The sequence below is a fragment of the Trifolium pratense genome, linkage group LG3, assembly GCF_020283565.1.
Source record: "Trifolium pratense cultivar HEN17-A07 linkage group LG3, ARS_RC_1.1, whole genome shotgun sequence".
In the NCBI taxonomy this organism is placed as follows: domain Eukaryota; kingdom Viridiplantae; phylum Streptophyta; class Magnoliopsida; order Fabales; family Fabaceae; genus Trifolium; species Trifolium pratense.
The window spans coordinates 15548309-15564804 of record NC_060061.1 but is presented as its reverse complement, the minus strand read 5'-3'; the positions used below and the strand labels follow the sequence as shown (position 1 = coordinate 15564804).

The window sequence follows — 16496 nt, the reverse complement described above, 5'->3', positions numbered from 1 at the left end:
AACATAAGCAAACTCATTTATAAACCAAACTCAATTTTACAAAATAAAATATATAATAAAATAACATTGAGTGTTCTTTGGGAACTGGTTGTATTTTTTTTATGATATGTGTTCGTTGCAATTAAGTAGTATGTTACTTATTGATATGTTGGGGATAACTGCCCCTAGACATGTCAAGTTGTAATTCTTAGGCCCTCATTTTTATCAAAAAATAAAATAAAAATTATAATTGTCACGTCATCAAAATAGACAAAGTAAATGGAGTAGAGGACAATTTGATTGACATTTTATAATTCCAAGGGATATTTGTTTATTTTCAAATTTTAGGATATTTATCGAATTTTCAAATTTTAGGGGTATTTGGCATTTCACACTATGCTCTAGTTGACAAGTTGTCAAAAAATTGAGCAAACCACTAAATTAGTTATGTCTCTATAATCGGCTCTCAAATAGGTTTTGACTCTTTCAATACCTCAAATTAGTCTCTATCAAATATTTTTCAATGTGGTTCCTTTATTGACATCATTGTCTAACAACATAAAATGAGTTGATGATAAAAGTTATAGACATATTTAAGAGCGAGTTGCTACAACGATCAATTTAACGGTTTACTCTAAAAAAAATGATCGTTCAAATTGCAAACCTTCATTTAAAATTAAAATTTATAAAATTTACAAATGAAAATAATTTAAAAACAATGTAACGAGAAAAAAAAAAAAACTCCCTCGCCATTGCAACAGTTGGCACCCATTTCTTTCCTCGTCAAATTTTTGTTCCCTCGCACAAAATTAAAATTACGAACCCTAAAAACTTCCGGTCCACTTTTTGTGACTCCTGCTGCAGGCATTCCAACTCAATGGCGAGCGAGGTATATTATCACATTCTCCGACTCTGTTTCATTTTTCCCTAAATTTTTATTCTGTTTCACACTTCAATATTTTTTTAGGTTTCCCTTTACAGTTCAACACAATTTTGCATTGCCTTGAAATCTCACTTTATAATTGCTCATTTTCTTCTTGTTCCGTTATATTACTCAATATAATTCCATGTTTCTTTCATTTTCTTCTTGATAGATTCCTTCGAAGAAAGCGCGATTCGAGACAATATGAAGAAACAAAGGCAGTGTGAGAATGAAAATGGTGAAATTAAAGGAAGTGATGACAGACTAAGTGACTTGCCCGATTGTGTTCTCCTTCACATTTTCTCATTTTTGAACACCAAACACGTTGTTCAAACTTGCATTTTGTCCAAGAGATGGAGACATCTTTGGAAACGTATTTCTACCCTTATATTGCATTCTTCAAGTTTTACCACTAAGAAACGTTTTACCATATTTATGTCTAAGATTTTGACTCTTCGTGATACCTCTATTGCACTGCACGCTCTTGATCTTGACCGTAGTGGTGATATTGAGCCTCTTGTATTTAAAAAGATTTTAAACTATGTTTCCTCCCATAAGACACATCTTAAGGAATTAGGAATATCTGTCGGTGGTGCTGATAGTAGTCTCATTATGAGCTGCGTTTCTTCATGTCATGCTCTTACATCTCTGAAGCTTTCAATTTCCTCTATGCGTAATATTCGTCGTAATTTTGGAGATGCATTATTTCCAAAATCTTTGAATTTGCCAGCACTGACTAGCTTAGATCTAACTAATTTTGTATTTTGTGGTGGTGAAAGCGGTCATGCTGAGCCCTTTTCCGCCTTTACCAAGTTGATTAGTTTGGTCCTTCATTGGTGGAAGCTAAGAGATGCACAAATCCTTAGTATATCAAATGAGACATTGGTTAATTTAGCTATGCATAACTATTCACATGACATTGCCAAAATCGAGATATCTGCTAAATGTCTTCGTACATTTACTATTACTGGTTATGTTATTTATAAAATATGTGGGAGCAGTCTCTCTTCTGTTAAACAAGTAAATATCGATGCACAAGATTTTGATATTCCGAATGATTATGGCTTGGTTCTATTAAGTTGGCTGCAAGACCTTGCCAATGTAGAATCATTGACAGTCACTTCAACTACACTTCAGGTACCTTATCATGCTTTGAAGCTTTATTTTTAGTTTCTTCTTAAGATGATCTTTGATATTTTTAAATTTATTTAAAATTGAATTGAATTGACTTGCATAAAACTGATCTTAATTCCCCCTCGTTTCTTAGATTCTCTCCTTAGTTCCTGGTTTATTGGAGGTTCAGCTCCCTTCTTTGTGTAACTTGAAGTCATTGGAAGTAGAACTGAAACCAATGAGTGATAGTACTTTATTATATTTTTTAATTAAAGAGGCCATGTTAGAGAAAGCTGCTGCCGGCAAGTCACGTAAAGAAGTTGCTAAGTTAAAAAAGGCATTTAAATGTTTGGAACCACCTGCTATACCTGATGGAATAGTTGACTTTTTGAAACAAAACTCACAGTCAGCGAAAGTTAACATCACAACAGATTCCTCGACTTCTTTTAATCTTAAGCAGGTAGTTAATTTTTTATTTTTGATAATCAAGCAGGTAGTTATTTAACAACCATAATGGAGCCGAGTATGGATGTTTTTGTTGTTGAGCTGAGCTTAGTTAATTTTAAAGAAACAACCATATGAGTTTATGATTGATTGTTATTAAACAGATTGTAGAATCTATAAAGGGTGCGAAGTATATCAAGTATCCTTCACAATTCACCGTGCCTGACTCCTCCTCTGTTGCACCTGCTTCGGCCTCTAGTTCTGCCGCTGTGCCTGCCACTGTTGCACCTCCAAATCTTCATCTCTGTTGTGCTGAAAAGGTAACATTCATTCTTCACACACATTTTGATGCCATTTGTTGTTCCTAAATTCTTGGGTGTCATTTGTTGTTTTTTATGTGGAGATTTCTATTTTTGTGATACTTGAGAATAAGAGAGCATATTAGTTTATTGTAGTAACCGTTGTCTGCAATTTACTTCTGTAGAAATTGTTCAAGAATGATGACAGAGGCATCGATAAAAAATTAGTTTTGCCGTTCAAAAAAAAAAAAGAAGTTATTGTTCGTTTGGTTTTTTATACATGTTGTAAACTTTTTTCATATTGTTTTTCATATGATGACAATTGTTAAGTGTTACTTTTTTGCCTTTAGGATGATAAATCATCAAATGAAGATAAGGTGGAGAACTACCAACTTAACACAAACTCTGCACTTGTTGATAATGGGCAGTGAAGAGTTCTCATATTGCCTTACATTACAAGTTACAGTGCCTTCTCTGTGAACCTTTCTTTTATGATATATATCAGATTAAGTGGATGAAAAATATCAGTTTGGCTGACTTTACTTAAAAGAGTTGTTTGATTTGACAAGCCTTAGGTCTATGACTATCACATGAACTCTTCATTTGAGGTCCCATGAGTTCATTTAGTTTATGTCTTCAATTTTAAATCCGAATTGGAATGTACTTGTTTAGGAACCATTTTGGAGTATGTCTCAGATACTGGATCAAAAATGTACAAATCCTACACTCTGCAAATTGTGTGTGTGCTTTGCTCTGTATGAACACAGGGTTTTTTTGGGGACGGAAGCCTTCATGAATTATTTAGTTACTACTGAACGTCATTTATCATTTATCAACGACATTTGGTTTTGTGTCATAATTTTGTTTCTCTGCATTCAAGGTGTTATTTAATAAACTTATACTAAATAGTATGTACCAAAAAAACTTTTACTAAATAGTACAGTACGTCTATTCTCATCTATTGTACTGTTGCTAGGGCTGTCAACAATCTTAACCAACTTGAACATAGCTCAAGACGAAACTTATACTAAATATTTGTGTGCGTGATTTTTTTTATACATCTTGCAAAAACCATCTTGATTGGTTATTGATTCTGTTACTTTTTTCGCCTTTTAGAATGATGCCTCATCAAATGAAGATAAGGTGGAGATGCCCCAACCTTACACAAACTCCCCACTTCAAGATAATGGGGTTTGAAGAGTTCTCATGTTGCTTTATAAGTTGCAATGTCTTCTTTGTTAAACTTTCTTTTGGATAACAGATACATGGCTGGAAAAAATATCAGTTTGGCCGACTTTACCGAAACATGTTTGATTTGACAAGCATTTGGACTCTTACATAGCCTCTTCATTTGAGGTCAATAGATTAAAATAGATTCATCTAGCTGATAGTCTTCAATTTTTAAGCCAAATTCTAATATATTGATTTAGTGATCATTTTGGAGTATGTCTTTGTTACTAAATTGTACTAGTAAATAGTAATGTACAAATCCTATACTCTGCCATGGGGCCACTTCCGGCCAATGTATATGGTGTCATGCTGCATAATACCTGCAATTTTATAAGTATGCTTGCAGTTGTCAATGACTCTTGCAAAATCCAGGATCGCCTGAATAGGACAATAGGGTGTTGCATGTCCTCAGGAATTGATTTGTTCGTCCACGTCTAAACAACATGCCACCATGAAAATAGATTGTCAGTTTCCACAAAAGGATTTCTTCCATGAAAGGACTATGCATCTCGAGATTGATTGTCATCTTGTGAGGGAAAAGGTTCAACAAGGTCTTCTTAGGTTACTACCCATTTCAAGTCAACAGCAACTTGTAGACTTCGTCACAAAGGCCTTCTCCTAAGTTTAACACCTCATTTCCTAAGTTTACCACCCTTGAGCTAGAGGGAGGATGTTAAAATGCAAGCTTATGCTATTACTTGCTGCACAAGTTACTGTGTTGACAGTAGCTCTTTCTCTTGTTTTCTGTTATAGTCACCTTGTAACTACCTCTTGGTCTTGGTAGATGATAGAATACATGCTAGTGTAGGTTAATTGTAGTGTACTCCATCTCTTTTATAAGAGGAAAGATTGTAACTAACTTCTTTTCCTATGTGAACAATAATGGATTCACACATATTCATCTCTTTTTCTCTCAACTAGTTCTTACTTTAACACCATTCCTCCTCCCTTTCTCCCCAAACTTCTCCCATAGTCCCCTCCATCCACATTCAACTTCGAAAGAAACCATAAGGAAATCTTTTGAACAAAACACAAATAGTGACTTCTGAATATTAAATATGTTATAAATAAGGAGTAAACAATGACCACTTAACAGAAGAGGCTATAGTGCCAATACAAATCAAAACTTTGGTTTTTAATTTCAGCCTCTAATTCCATCAGAAACAATATAATAACAGAAAAATGTGAATAAACGTGAATTATCAAGATCAGAAAACAAGATTATAGAACACCCAAAACCATCGATAAAAAATGTCTGGTAACAACTAAATGATTCATTTGCAAAAATAGCGGTTGACTGATAAGCTAGCTGATGGCTGATAGCTTTTAGCTTATAGTTGATGACTGATGAATGATAGCTGATAAGCTAATTGAAGTGTTTGGTAAAATTAGCGGTTCAACTAGCTGATAATGTAAAATGACATAAAAAGACATTCTTAACTCATAATAAAATTGATATTAATTTAATATTGGAAATACTTTAATTATTTATATTTATTTATTTAGTTTGATTATTTATTTATAATTAAATTTTAAACATTTATATCAATTTATATAGTATTTTAATTTTATTTTCATATCAAATCAATATTTATCTTCATTTATTTTTTTTGGTATAATTATCTTCATTATCTGTATGTACGATATTTAGTTTCATTATATATAAACTAATATTGTATATAAATGTATATTTTTATGTTTACTGGTAAATGTTATCTTTGAAATGCAAGCATTGACAATTGATTTACATTCAGTAGATTAAAAATTGACCGATCTGATTGAACAATGAATAGTATAAGTATATAAATTGAAATAGAGACAAACTGTAAAGGTAAAATATAAGAATTAGAAAGCAATCGGATTTAAAAAATACTATAATAAATTAGAAAGGATAAAATTGGATTTAAGATAAAATTATAAAGGTAAAATTGGAAGAAAAAATGATAAGCTAGAAGCTATAAGCTCAGTACTTGAAATAACTTCTGGAAAATAAGCTATAAGTCAGTAAAATAAGCTATAAGTTCTTTCTGAAAGACTGTTACCAAACATGTCTTTTAGCTTATAAGTCATAAGACATAAGCTATAAGCTAGTTTTTTTGGCTTCTTTTGGCAAGGTTAGAAAACTGACTTATAACTTATGTCTTATAGCTTATAAGTAAAAAGACTGTTTGGTAACGGTCTAAAGACTATTTGATAACAGTCTTTTTATTACGAGCTTATAGCTTATTTTACTGACTTATGACTTATTTTCCAAACGCAATTTCAAGTAGCTTATGAGCTTATAGCTTATAACTTATATTTTTTTCAAAAATCAAAACCGGTTGTTGTTTTAGAATTAGAATTTTTGGTCACAAAAAACCACTCAACCGAATGTATATTTGGTCACAAAAAACCTCGAATGTATATAAAAGTTTCATTGCAAAATTAAGTTTTTCAAAGGAATACCCGCATGCAATAGTGATTAATTAGCTTTTCAAAGTAATTGAAATCCCAAGGCAGACTCTTCCGATATATAATAAGGTGTCTTTATCTGTTAAAAAATAATTTGACAGCATAACTTCAACGATTTTAAAATTGTTTCTGACATTAGATAATTTGGTGAGTAAGTGACTTAACAAAAATTCAAAAACTAAATTTTGTCATCAACCGAACTATGAGACAACTTTTTGTCATCTGCACAAGTCGACTAAAATACTAAAATAACCTTTTATCTCGCAAACGTTGTACACCAAAAAATTTGTTCAATACCTTGTGTTTAATTCGCAAAATAGCAAGCACTAGAAATAACAGTACAAAATAAGATAGTACATGACAAGACAAAATTGTATCGGAGAGAGATAGAGCGATAACATTTTTTATATTCGTAAATAAAATAGAAATTTTCGTATTTTTTACAGTTGTACTATGAACAAAAAATTGTCATGTGTGAAGGACAAAAATTATTGTTTTTGTCATGTCCCTTACTATCTATTTTGTCAAATCCTATAACCAGTTTCTAAATCAAACAACGTACAACAACAAAAGTTGTCAAGTTCATTCCTCAATTTTCTAACGGATCAAAGCCAATAAGAATTATGAATCTATGATGGCTTGGGCAAAAATGCCAATAACAATAGCGGAAAACACTCAAATTCTTTGTTTAATGTTTAGTTAGGTTAGTAGTCATGAATTTGTCTAGGTTTGAAGGAGAATTAGAAGGAAATTGAAGAACCCTTGATTTTAATCTGGTCTTTTTTAATAAAAATTAGAGAGAGAAACTCGTGTGGATCTTGATGTGCGCAAACTAGATTATTGATGAAAGAGCTCTTAAGACATTCACACAAGCATGGATACCACTACCAGACAGTGAACACGACACTGACAAGTTTACACGGTGATTGTTGTGTCTACTGTTTAATGATTCAAAGTTCAAACTTAATCTCTTTAAAGTAACAAAATGTATTAGTTTTCTTGATATGTGTAAAGAACCTTAAAATGTATTATAATTTAATTGACCCAGCTCGTGCAGCAATTCCAGGATGGATTGGTTGGACCGACCGGTCGGAATATGAATAAAACAAATCAAATACTACTAGTAGTACATCTCAAATGTGTTAACGTCAAAAAATGCACCCACATACACACACAAAACTGTGACTTATGGTAGAATTCAAGTCGTGTTCGTCCACCTGGTTATAGCTCAACAAGCTCCCTGGCATCGCGCAACTGTGGCTGTAGGACATCTACGGTCTTTGACAACATCATGGTATGCTCTTTGAGAGACAACATCTCCTCCCTCTCCCGAACTATCGCCTCCATTGCTAGATCAACATATTTTTTTGTCTGCTCTTCCACTTGCTTTAGGTGCCACATCCGCCGTTCCAGGCCATCCACAACATGCTGGAAGATGCAACAAGCTTTTGTTCAATTATTTAAGGATAATAATTTAACTATTATTAAGCATAGAATCTATTCTAGGTTAAATTTAAACATACAATAATGTGTACAATACACATTTGAACATATATTTTCACTACAAATACATTCATAAGTCATAACTAATAATAACTATTATTAAGCCATAAAGGTTGAACAGAATATACTCATATCTAGCAGACACAATAATTAGAAATTTAGCAATGTGAGAATACCTCATTAGAAGAAGGCTGAAGGAATTCAGGATAAAGCGTAGATGAGAGCGGAGCTAGATGGCTGAAGGAGTCATCAATCCTAGACGCACAGAAACATAAATACATATTCCAAATCAGTATAAAGTATCACAATTGACAACCATTACTCACTGTACCCAACTTGAAAAGCTCGTCAAAACTTGAAATGACTTTATATCAACTCAAATTCCTTATTCATCTTGGGTCTATCAACATTATTAGTTCCAGTAGCTTAGTAGCTTTAGATGAAAATGCAATTTTGAGCTCCTTAATTCATCAGAAACAAGATCATATACAAATTTTCCAGAAAATAAACATAGAAATAGAACACAACTATCAATATGTGCACAAAAGCCACCTAAATGTTTAGTTTCTTTGAATATTTCCAGTTGATTTTACTTCTGACTTTTAATCAACAGTTTTGCTCTTCAAGTAGTAGTTATTGACAAAGCAAATCACATGATTAACTATAAATAGTATGCGTTTGATCTGCTGAAAAATAAAGCACGGGACAGGACAACTTCAGTTGTATTGTGTTTGATTGTAAAACTGGTTGAGGGACTGAACAAACTAGGAGGCAATGGACAGGACAAAAACAGGAATTTTTGTCCCTCACTAAACCACATCACAACTTTTTGTCCCAAGTAAAAGTTGTCTAAAATACCAAAATACCATTTTGTTCACCAAACACCGTATAAGACAAAAATTGTTCAATATCATAAAAGTTTGTTTTGTTCTGCCATGTGTTATGCTGTTCTGTCTTGTGCTGTCATGTCCATTACTTATCCTTTAACAGATTAGACGCCCAGGTTAGTTTGGAACATTAGAAAACAAATTCAATAAGAATTTAGAGAGAGAATTTTGACAAGGACTACAAATTTTTCAAATAATTTCCAATGTATGTTGAAATAACCTTACAGGAACTGAATTACATTTTTAAATTATTTATTAAGACTTTTGGACGTAAGGTAGAAATTAATAGTGATCTTAGTTGCAAAGCTCCTACGAATTTGATTCATATACATGCAAACACAAACATTCTAGTTTCTGTGTATCTTGCTTTCTTTCAACGGAACAACTGCATTGACCTCAAAATAACGATATTTTCAAAGCATGGATAACTGCAATTTCATGGAGTATCGATTCCATTATTCACAAAGATTCTAGCTTCAATTTCTTCAACATACAAAAATTAGTCATAACTTCTTTTTTTACATCAAACTTGATTGAGACCTAAAAATAAATTTTTATTTCAAACCAACATTAAATTTCGTTAGTTAGTACAAGCAATCCTATCATTGCCTCAAAATATCAACTTCATTTGATGTTGTATATAATAATGTTACTGTGCATGTGCAATTTATTTCTCTGCCCAAGGGACCAGTAATTTATCCACTGATTATGAGTTATATATATAACCAGAGAGATCTAGGGAAATGGAAATGACAAAAAAAAAATAGCGAAAAATCCAACCAATTTTCAGAATCTCTCTTTAAATTTTAAAAAGATGAGTGCACATTTCACCTTGAGCATTCTACGATGTCAACATCTGCCGACGGGGAGTTATGGAGCAAAAGGTCAAGTATTCCATTAGGCATGAGTGAAGATGGTACCAATCCTGCTTTTAATTCTTTATCTAACATGACAATTTTCAATGCCATGGATAATCCATACGAAAGTGGTTTCAGCTTTACTTTCAGTGACTTCAAGCTACGCATAAAGGATGACGGTAATAGCTGCTCATCCTTTAAATAATCAGGAGCAAAGGAGAGAACCTATGCAATAAGGGATGACAGTGAATTAGAAACAGTTTAATGCAATTACGAAACTCAGTTTATTTTTTACATAAGTTAGAAATAAAATAAAAATTAAGCATCAATGTTTACTTGCAGTGACTTCAAAGCAAGGCCAAGTTAAGGTACCTGAAGGGTACTTGCAGAGACTGTCAATGATTTTACATTAACAAGACCAGACAGCCAGCTGAGTAGCGCCAAAGGAGGCACTGAGTAATTTGCTAACATTTCCGCATCAATGTTTACTTGTTTTACAGAAGAAAGACCGCTTCCGCAGAACTTCTGATAAGGAGTACCCATAAAAGAAAAGATACAAAGACTTGGAGCAGATAGCTCAATTTGGTAAACATCGAAAGAATGATTACGCATAGTTAAACTGAATAGCGTCTGACTTGATATGAACAGGATTTGTGCATCCTTCACCGTGCAATTATCAATGATCAAACTATTCAACTTGTTAAAGGCTGAAAAGGGCTCAACTCGGCCATCGTCACCGGCACAAAAGGCAAAATTTCCTAGATGCAAGCATGTCAACGCTGGTAAATTCAGTGATTTAGGAAACAATGTTCTCCCAAAATTATAATGACCTTTAGGTGAAATTGATAGCTTAAGTGACGTTAAAGTCTGACATGATGAAATGCAAGGCAGAATGTCACCGATATCACCTTTAACATCAATTCCTAATCGAAGCAGCTTGGAATTGTGGCATAAAACATAATATGCAACCCTTTTAAGTAAGCCAGACTCAATACTACCATTACAATCAAAATCAATCGCGTGCAGTGCAGTAGAGTTATCACGAAGAGACAAAACCCTAGACACAAATTTGTCAAAACTCTTCAAAGTGGAAAAGTTGGAGTAATCCAATGTAAGAGTGGGAAGATATTTCCAAATAGGCTTCCATCCTTTGGACAAAATGGAAGTTTGAACGGCTTCTTTAGTGTTCAAAAATGACAAAATGTGAACGAGAATGCAATTAGGCAAATCACTCAATTTGTCATCACTCATTTCAATACCATACCTTCCCTTCCTTGTATTTCTTTGAATCATTATCTTATCAACTGAATCAGAATTTATTCAGATAAAAACGTAAGAAAAAAAATGGAATTAAATTAAATTGTACAATATATATAACGGAACATGAAGTAAGTAACTGAGAAATTCAACAGCTAGCAAAGTTGTTTTGAATTGCAACGGCAACAACAAAAACAATGGCGAAAAGAAAAGCTATAAAATATTCTTGAAGTCTTATGCATGATAATAATAATAATAAGGAAATACCTTGTACCAAAAAAATAATAATAAAGAAATACCAATGTGAGTTAGTTGTGTATTCTGATGGTGAAATGGAACGTTAGGGAAGGCAGAGGAGGGAGACAAAGAGGCGGCTACAAGCGTTCTGTTTTCAATTTTCAATTCTTTCGATTTTTCCACTAAACCACTATTTCATTTTGTACTTGACCGGTTATTATCAATTTCTATATTTTAATTTTTGGTTTTCCATAATTTCTTTTTTCAGAATGCAGGAGTTAAAAAATGCGAATTTTTTTTTAAGGATTAAAAACAAACTTATTGGTGTAACAAAAAAAAAAAAAACTTATCGGAAACTATAAGGACCAAAAACATATTTAACCCTTTATTTTAGTGCCCCGACACTAGTTAAGGATACAAAAAAATATAAATTATGCGTTGAAAACAATACTACTTTTTGGGCCCGTTTGGTGCACAGGATAAGAGACAGGATAAGATAACTATATCATATCCTGTCTCAATCCAGTGTTTGGTGACACAACAAGATATGATAAGTTAATCCTGAAGCTTATTCTATCCTGTTTCTCTAGTTAAAATCTTTATCCTGAATTTGAGCTGGGTTACCAGCAGGATAGGATAAGAAAAAAAAAATCGTTGATTTATTCTATAAAATATATTTTAAAATAAAAAATTGAAAATTAATAAAATAATTTGATAGTAAATTAATAATAAAATAATTAATTTTTAAATATATATGTGATTTTCTCACAAGGGTAATTTTGTAATTTATATAATCTAAAAAATCAAAATTCTCCTAAAATTACAATATTTTAAATTAAAATAATTATTAAAAAATTGCAAAATAAGAATATTAATTTAAATTTAATAACAACTTAAATATAATTCTTTTGCAATGGTAGTTTTATTATTTACATATATCATATATTTATTTAGCTTATCTAACATGTATAATTGAGTTATTTATTTGATCATGAATCATATAAAAAACTTAATTTGTTTATTTTCTCATGATTTGTATTTAAAATTTAAAGTTATTTGATTACTTTTTCTTTTTGTACAATTACTTATTTATATTTTTATTTATAAAATTCAAAGTATTATAATATAATTTTTAACAAATAACAATTGTTTTACGAGGGTAATTTTGTCATTTAAATATGTTACGTATCTTATCATATTGGTATGAACAAATATGTATTAAAAATATGATATAATAGTTATCATGTTTGTTATCCTGTGTGCACCAGACACAGGATAGGATAACTGAGGATAACTGTTATCCTGCTGATATCCTATCCTATCACTATCCTGTTGTATATCCTATCCTGTCACTATCCTATCCTATCCTGCGCACCAAACGGGCCCTTTATGTTTTATTTACAAATATTTGATCCCTCCCCATATCAAATTACATCGGTGTAACATTTGAGTAATGTTACACAGTTCTATAACGCTTTAACGAATACAAATTTTACAAAATTCACCGTTGGATTGAAAGTTTATATCGTATAGATCATCCATATTAATTTTTACAAAAATTTAAAATCGTTTGATATGTTATTGAGACCGATGAAGATTAATTGTTTATGTGTTTTTATTGAATACCGTTAATATTGATCTATCTCAAAAACATATCAAACAATTTTAGATTTTTATACAATTCAACATAGATGATCTATACGATATAAGCTTTCAATCCAACGGTGGATTTTGTAAAATTTGTATTCGTTAAAACGTTATTGAGCGGTGTAACATTACTCAAATGTTAGACCGGTATATATATATATATATATATATATATATATATATATATATATATATATATATATATATATATATATATATATATATATATATATATATATATATCGAGTTGCTCATTAACCAAACGAGTCGAACTATATATAGTTCAAGTTCAACTCATTTATTTAACGAGATTAATTTTTAACTCAAGTTCGACTCATTTGGTTCATAAACTAAGTTCAATGAGTTAATTATCGAATCGAGTCTCGCACTATTTTCGAGTTGGTTCAGTTCATTGTCAGCCCTATACTACAATAACGAAACACGAATTTGTGTTTATAAAATACAGCAATGCCGCTCTGAGTTGCAATCAGGAAAATAGAAAAATGATAAAATACCTTTGAAGTTGACATTCACATATCAGAGTAAAAATTTTGGTCCGGTGAAAAGGAACGGTGGAGTAAGATCTACACAGAAACAGTCTATGAGACGTAGATTCACGTTGGATAACAGCTGATATAGTTATGTACACAATATTTTTTTTTTGGGTACAAAGTCATAGCCGGTTTTAAGTGTACCGATTAAAGAATCCATAAAAGGAAATTTTGTCTTGAAAATACTAGTTACTTTTGTCGATTACACTAATTTCAATAGTAATATTTGTACAACTTATATTTGACAACTTTTTTTTCCTCTTCCTATGAGACAATAACAATAAAGTGAGAGAGAAGAAGAAGAGACAGAGTAAGAAAATTGTGAGTACGAGAGACAGTTGTCCAAAAGTTGTCCCAATTTGGTTGTAAACAATATCATTTCTCTTCATATATACACGTCTATAAAAAAGTTTAAATAGTCTAGAAAAAATTAAGGCTCTATGGAGTATGGACTCATCATTGTAACCAGAAAACATGAATTATCAAAACCAGAAAACAGAATTATATAAAAACCATATAAATCATCGATAAAAATATCTAGTAACAACTAAATGATTCATTTAGGCTACCAAAAACAAAAAACACAGACTTAATGCATGTCAAATCGTACAACATGATCGATATAGTCAGCATTCGGCAAACTGATATTTTCAGTCACTTATCTGATATCTAATATCCCAAGGCATACTTTGAACTACAATCCAAAAGAAAGGTTGACACAGAAGGCATTGTAACTTGTAAGGTTGACACTCTTCAAAGCCCATTATCTTGAGGTAGGGAACGGGTGTTGGCTTGGCTCTTCTCAACTGTATCTTCGTTTGATGATTTATCAAAAGTCAAACTAACAATAGCAATAGTCAAGGAAAAATTTATCAATTCAAAAAACTAACTAGAGTTAAAATAAATCTCACAAAATAAAACAAAGGAAACAGTCTAGACAGTAGGCATATTTCAAAAGTATCACACAACTAAAGGAAACTTGCAATTTATTGTTGATATAAGGCGAAGCTTAAGCTATTAGCCTGGAAGAGTCCAGTTTATCAGGAGTGTAATCCATAGGGCTCTGCAGTTATTCTGCAACCCATCTTTTGTCTTAAAAATAAGAAACTAAACTTTATTTTGTGTTGAAAAATGAACAATAGAGTCCTTAAGTTATTAATGAAAACCACAAAAATTGTGGCCTCTTTGCAAGTTTGAAGTTTCACTTGCTTCCTATTTTTCAATTCATAATCCTCTTCAAGAAAAAGTCACTGCCTAAAGAAATGACATATCAACTAAAGCAAACCACAAGATCAAGTATAAAGAATAATGTACCGTATTTTGGTGAGCCATGTCAACCGACTGCATACTTTCAGTGTCTTCAAGTTACACAACAATGAAGGGAGTTTAGCCTTGAATAAATCAGGAACTAAGGAGAGAATCTGAGCAATTAGGGAGAATTATGATTAGGTTGATGCAAGACAGTTGATTTTTGACAAAATTTGTAAATGAAATAAAAAAACATCTCAAGAAGAAAGTAAACATGAAACCACAAAACATAGCAAGTTAGTGTACCTTAAGATCCGTTGCAGCGACTGTCAATGATTTTATATTAATAAGGTCCTGCTGCCAGCTGAATAGAACAAAAGGAAGCTCCTCAAATCTATTTGAAAATATGTCTGCTTCAATATTTACTTGTTTAATTGAAGAAAGACTACTTCCACACAGTCTCTGATGAGGAACACCTTCAAAAGTAATGGTATAAAGACTAGGAGCGAATAACTCAAATTTGGGAAAGTCAGATGAATTGTAAGACATTGTTAAATTGACAAGGGTTGCACTTGATATTCTTAGAATTGGGGTATCCGTTACAGTACAACTAGAAATGATCAAATTATTTAAGCAGTTAAATGATGAAAAGGGTTCGGCATGATCAGCATTGTCACTAGCACAAAATGTGAAATAAGTTAGATCCAAGCTAGTCAATGCTGGCAAATTCAGATATTTTGGAAATAATGTTCTTTTCCCATTACTATAAAGACCTTTAGGGTAAATATAAAGCTTAAGAGACGTAAGAGCCTGGCATGAAGAAATGCATGAAGAAATGCGAGGAAAAATGATACTACTATCACCTTTAACACAGATTCCTAATTTCTTGAGTTGGGTATTATGGGAACAAGCATAGTTTATAATCTCTTTGAGAGTCCGTTGAGGCTCAAAACTGCCCAAACGCTCAAAATCGAGAGTGTGCAGTGAAGGTGTGGTATCACGAAGATTCAAAATCTTAGTCACAAATATGCCTAATTTTTTTGCATTGGAGAATTCCGAGGAATGCAATATAAGGGTAGGAATACATTTCCAAAGATGCTTCCATCTGGGGGACAAAACGCAAGTTTGAACGGCGTGTTTGGAATTCAAAAATGACAAAATGTGAAGGAGAACACAATCAGGTAAGTCACTCAACCTATCTTCATTATTATCACGCCTCCCTCTCTTGTTGTCGGGTGGAATCATTTTCTCATGCGCTAAACTAGACATTACAACTCAGATAACTACCGGTACCTGCACAAGCATAAAAGGAAAAAACAATGTGGAATCATTTTCTGCAATATTATACAACGGATCACGAATTTGAGTTACAAAGAGAATCAAATCTACGGCGAGCTTTCAAATCTCATCAAAGTCGTACTAGATTGCAATTGGGAAAATGGATAGGATCGGTGGAAAGAGGTGCTAGATTGCATACCTTGAAATTCACGATTTACTAATCCAAGCAAACAATTCGCTCTATTTCGTACGGGATAGAAACGGTGAAGTGAGGTGAGGTCTACAGACAGTGGTTCATAGAACCAGTTTTCTAGGGTTCCAACAAAATGCATTAGTTTAGACACTAAACTATTTAACCAACAAAAAAGAAGAATTACCAACAATTGATTGGTCCATTTGCTGCCACATCATATCAAAATATGTCATGTATGCATAATTTTAAGTGTTTGAGTCCAATTTCAGAAATTGAAAAAAATGAGAGGCCAAAATTGGGAAATTTAAAATGTGGGGACCAAAATTCAGAAATCGACAAATAAGGGGATCAAAACTGCAATTAAACCATTTGGTTCCGTTTTCTTTGGTGAATCAAACCA

General features: G+C 32.2%; 3 protein-coding genes across 5 annotated transcripts; 1 reads left to right on the top strand and 2 right to left on the bottom strand.

Annotated features, from left to right (window-relative positions):
- The first annotated feature begins 167 nt into the window (after nucleotides 1–167).
- LOC123918113 (putative F-box/FBD/LRR-repeat protein At1g78760) lies at nucleotides 168–4904 on the top strand. 3 transcript variants are annotated; one of them, XM_045970072.1, is made up of 6 exons: nucleotides 168–868; nucleotides 1074–2038; nucleotides 2169–2474; nucleotides 2623–2778; nucleotides 3108–3216; nucleotides 3874–3963. In XM_045970072.1, the coding sequence occupies exons 2-5, from the start codon at nucleotides 1106–1108 to the stop codon at nucleotides 3186–3188; spliced, it is 1476 nt and encodes a 491-aa protein (XP_045826028.1). In that variant the 5' UTR covers nucleotides 168–868; nucleotides 1074–1105; the 3' UTR covers nucleotides 3189–3216; nucleotides 3874–3963. The 3 variants fall into 3 exon arrangements, with proteins under 3 accessions (XP_045826028.1, XP_045826030.1, XP_045826027.1); XM_045970074.1 differs by lacking the exon at nucleotides 3108–3216 and having other exon boundaries at nucleotides 3874–4904; XM_045970071.1 differs by lacking the exon at nucleotides 3874–3963 and having other exon boundaries at nucleotides 3108–3786.
- A 2477-nt stretch (nucleotides 4905–7381) lies between these two features.
- LOC123914637 (F-box protein At4g22280-like) lies at nucleotides 7382–10978 on the bottom strand. Its single transcript, XM_045965833.1, has 4 exons — nucleotides 10058–10978; nucleotides 9660–9910; nucleotides 8118–8196; nucleotides 7382–7866 (listed from the first exon to the last, which is right to left on the bottom strand). Exons 1-4 carry the CDS (start codon nucleotides 10976–10978, stop codon nucleotides 7660–7662), a joined length of 1458 nt encoding a protein of 485 aa, XP_045821789.1. The 3' UTR covers nucleotides 7382–7659.
- Nucleotides 10979–13946: 2968 nt separating this feature from the next.
- Nucleotides 13947–16099, bottom strand: LOC123918118 (F-box protein At4g22280-like). The gene is made up of 3 exons (XM_045970079.1): nucleotides 14932–16099; nucleotides 14692–14798; nucleotides 13947–14218 (listed from the first exon to the last, which is right to left on the bottom strand). The coding sequence occupies exons 1-3, from the start codon at nucleotides 15892–15894 to the stop codon at nucleotides 14131–14133; spliced, it is 1158 nt and encodes a 385-aa protein (XP_045826035.1). The 5' UTR covers nucleotides 15895–16099; the 3' UTR covers nucleotides 13947–14130.
- Nucleotides 16100–16496: the final 397 nt, after the last annotated feature.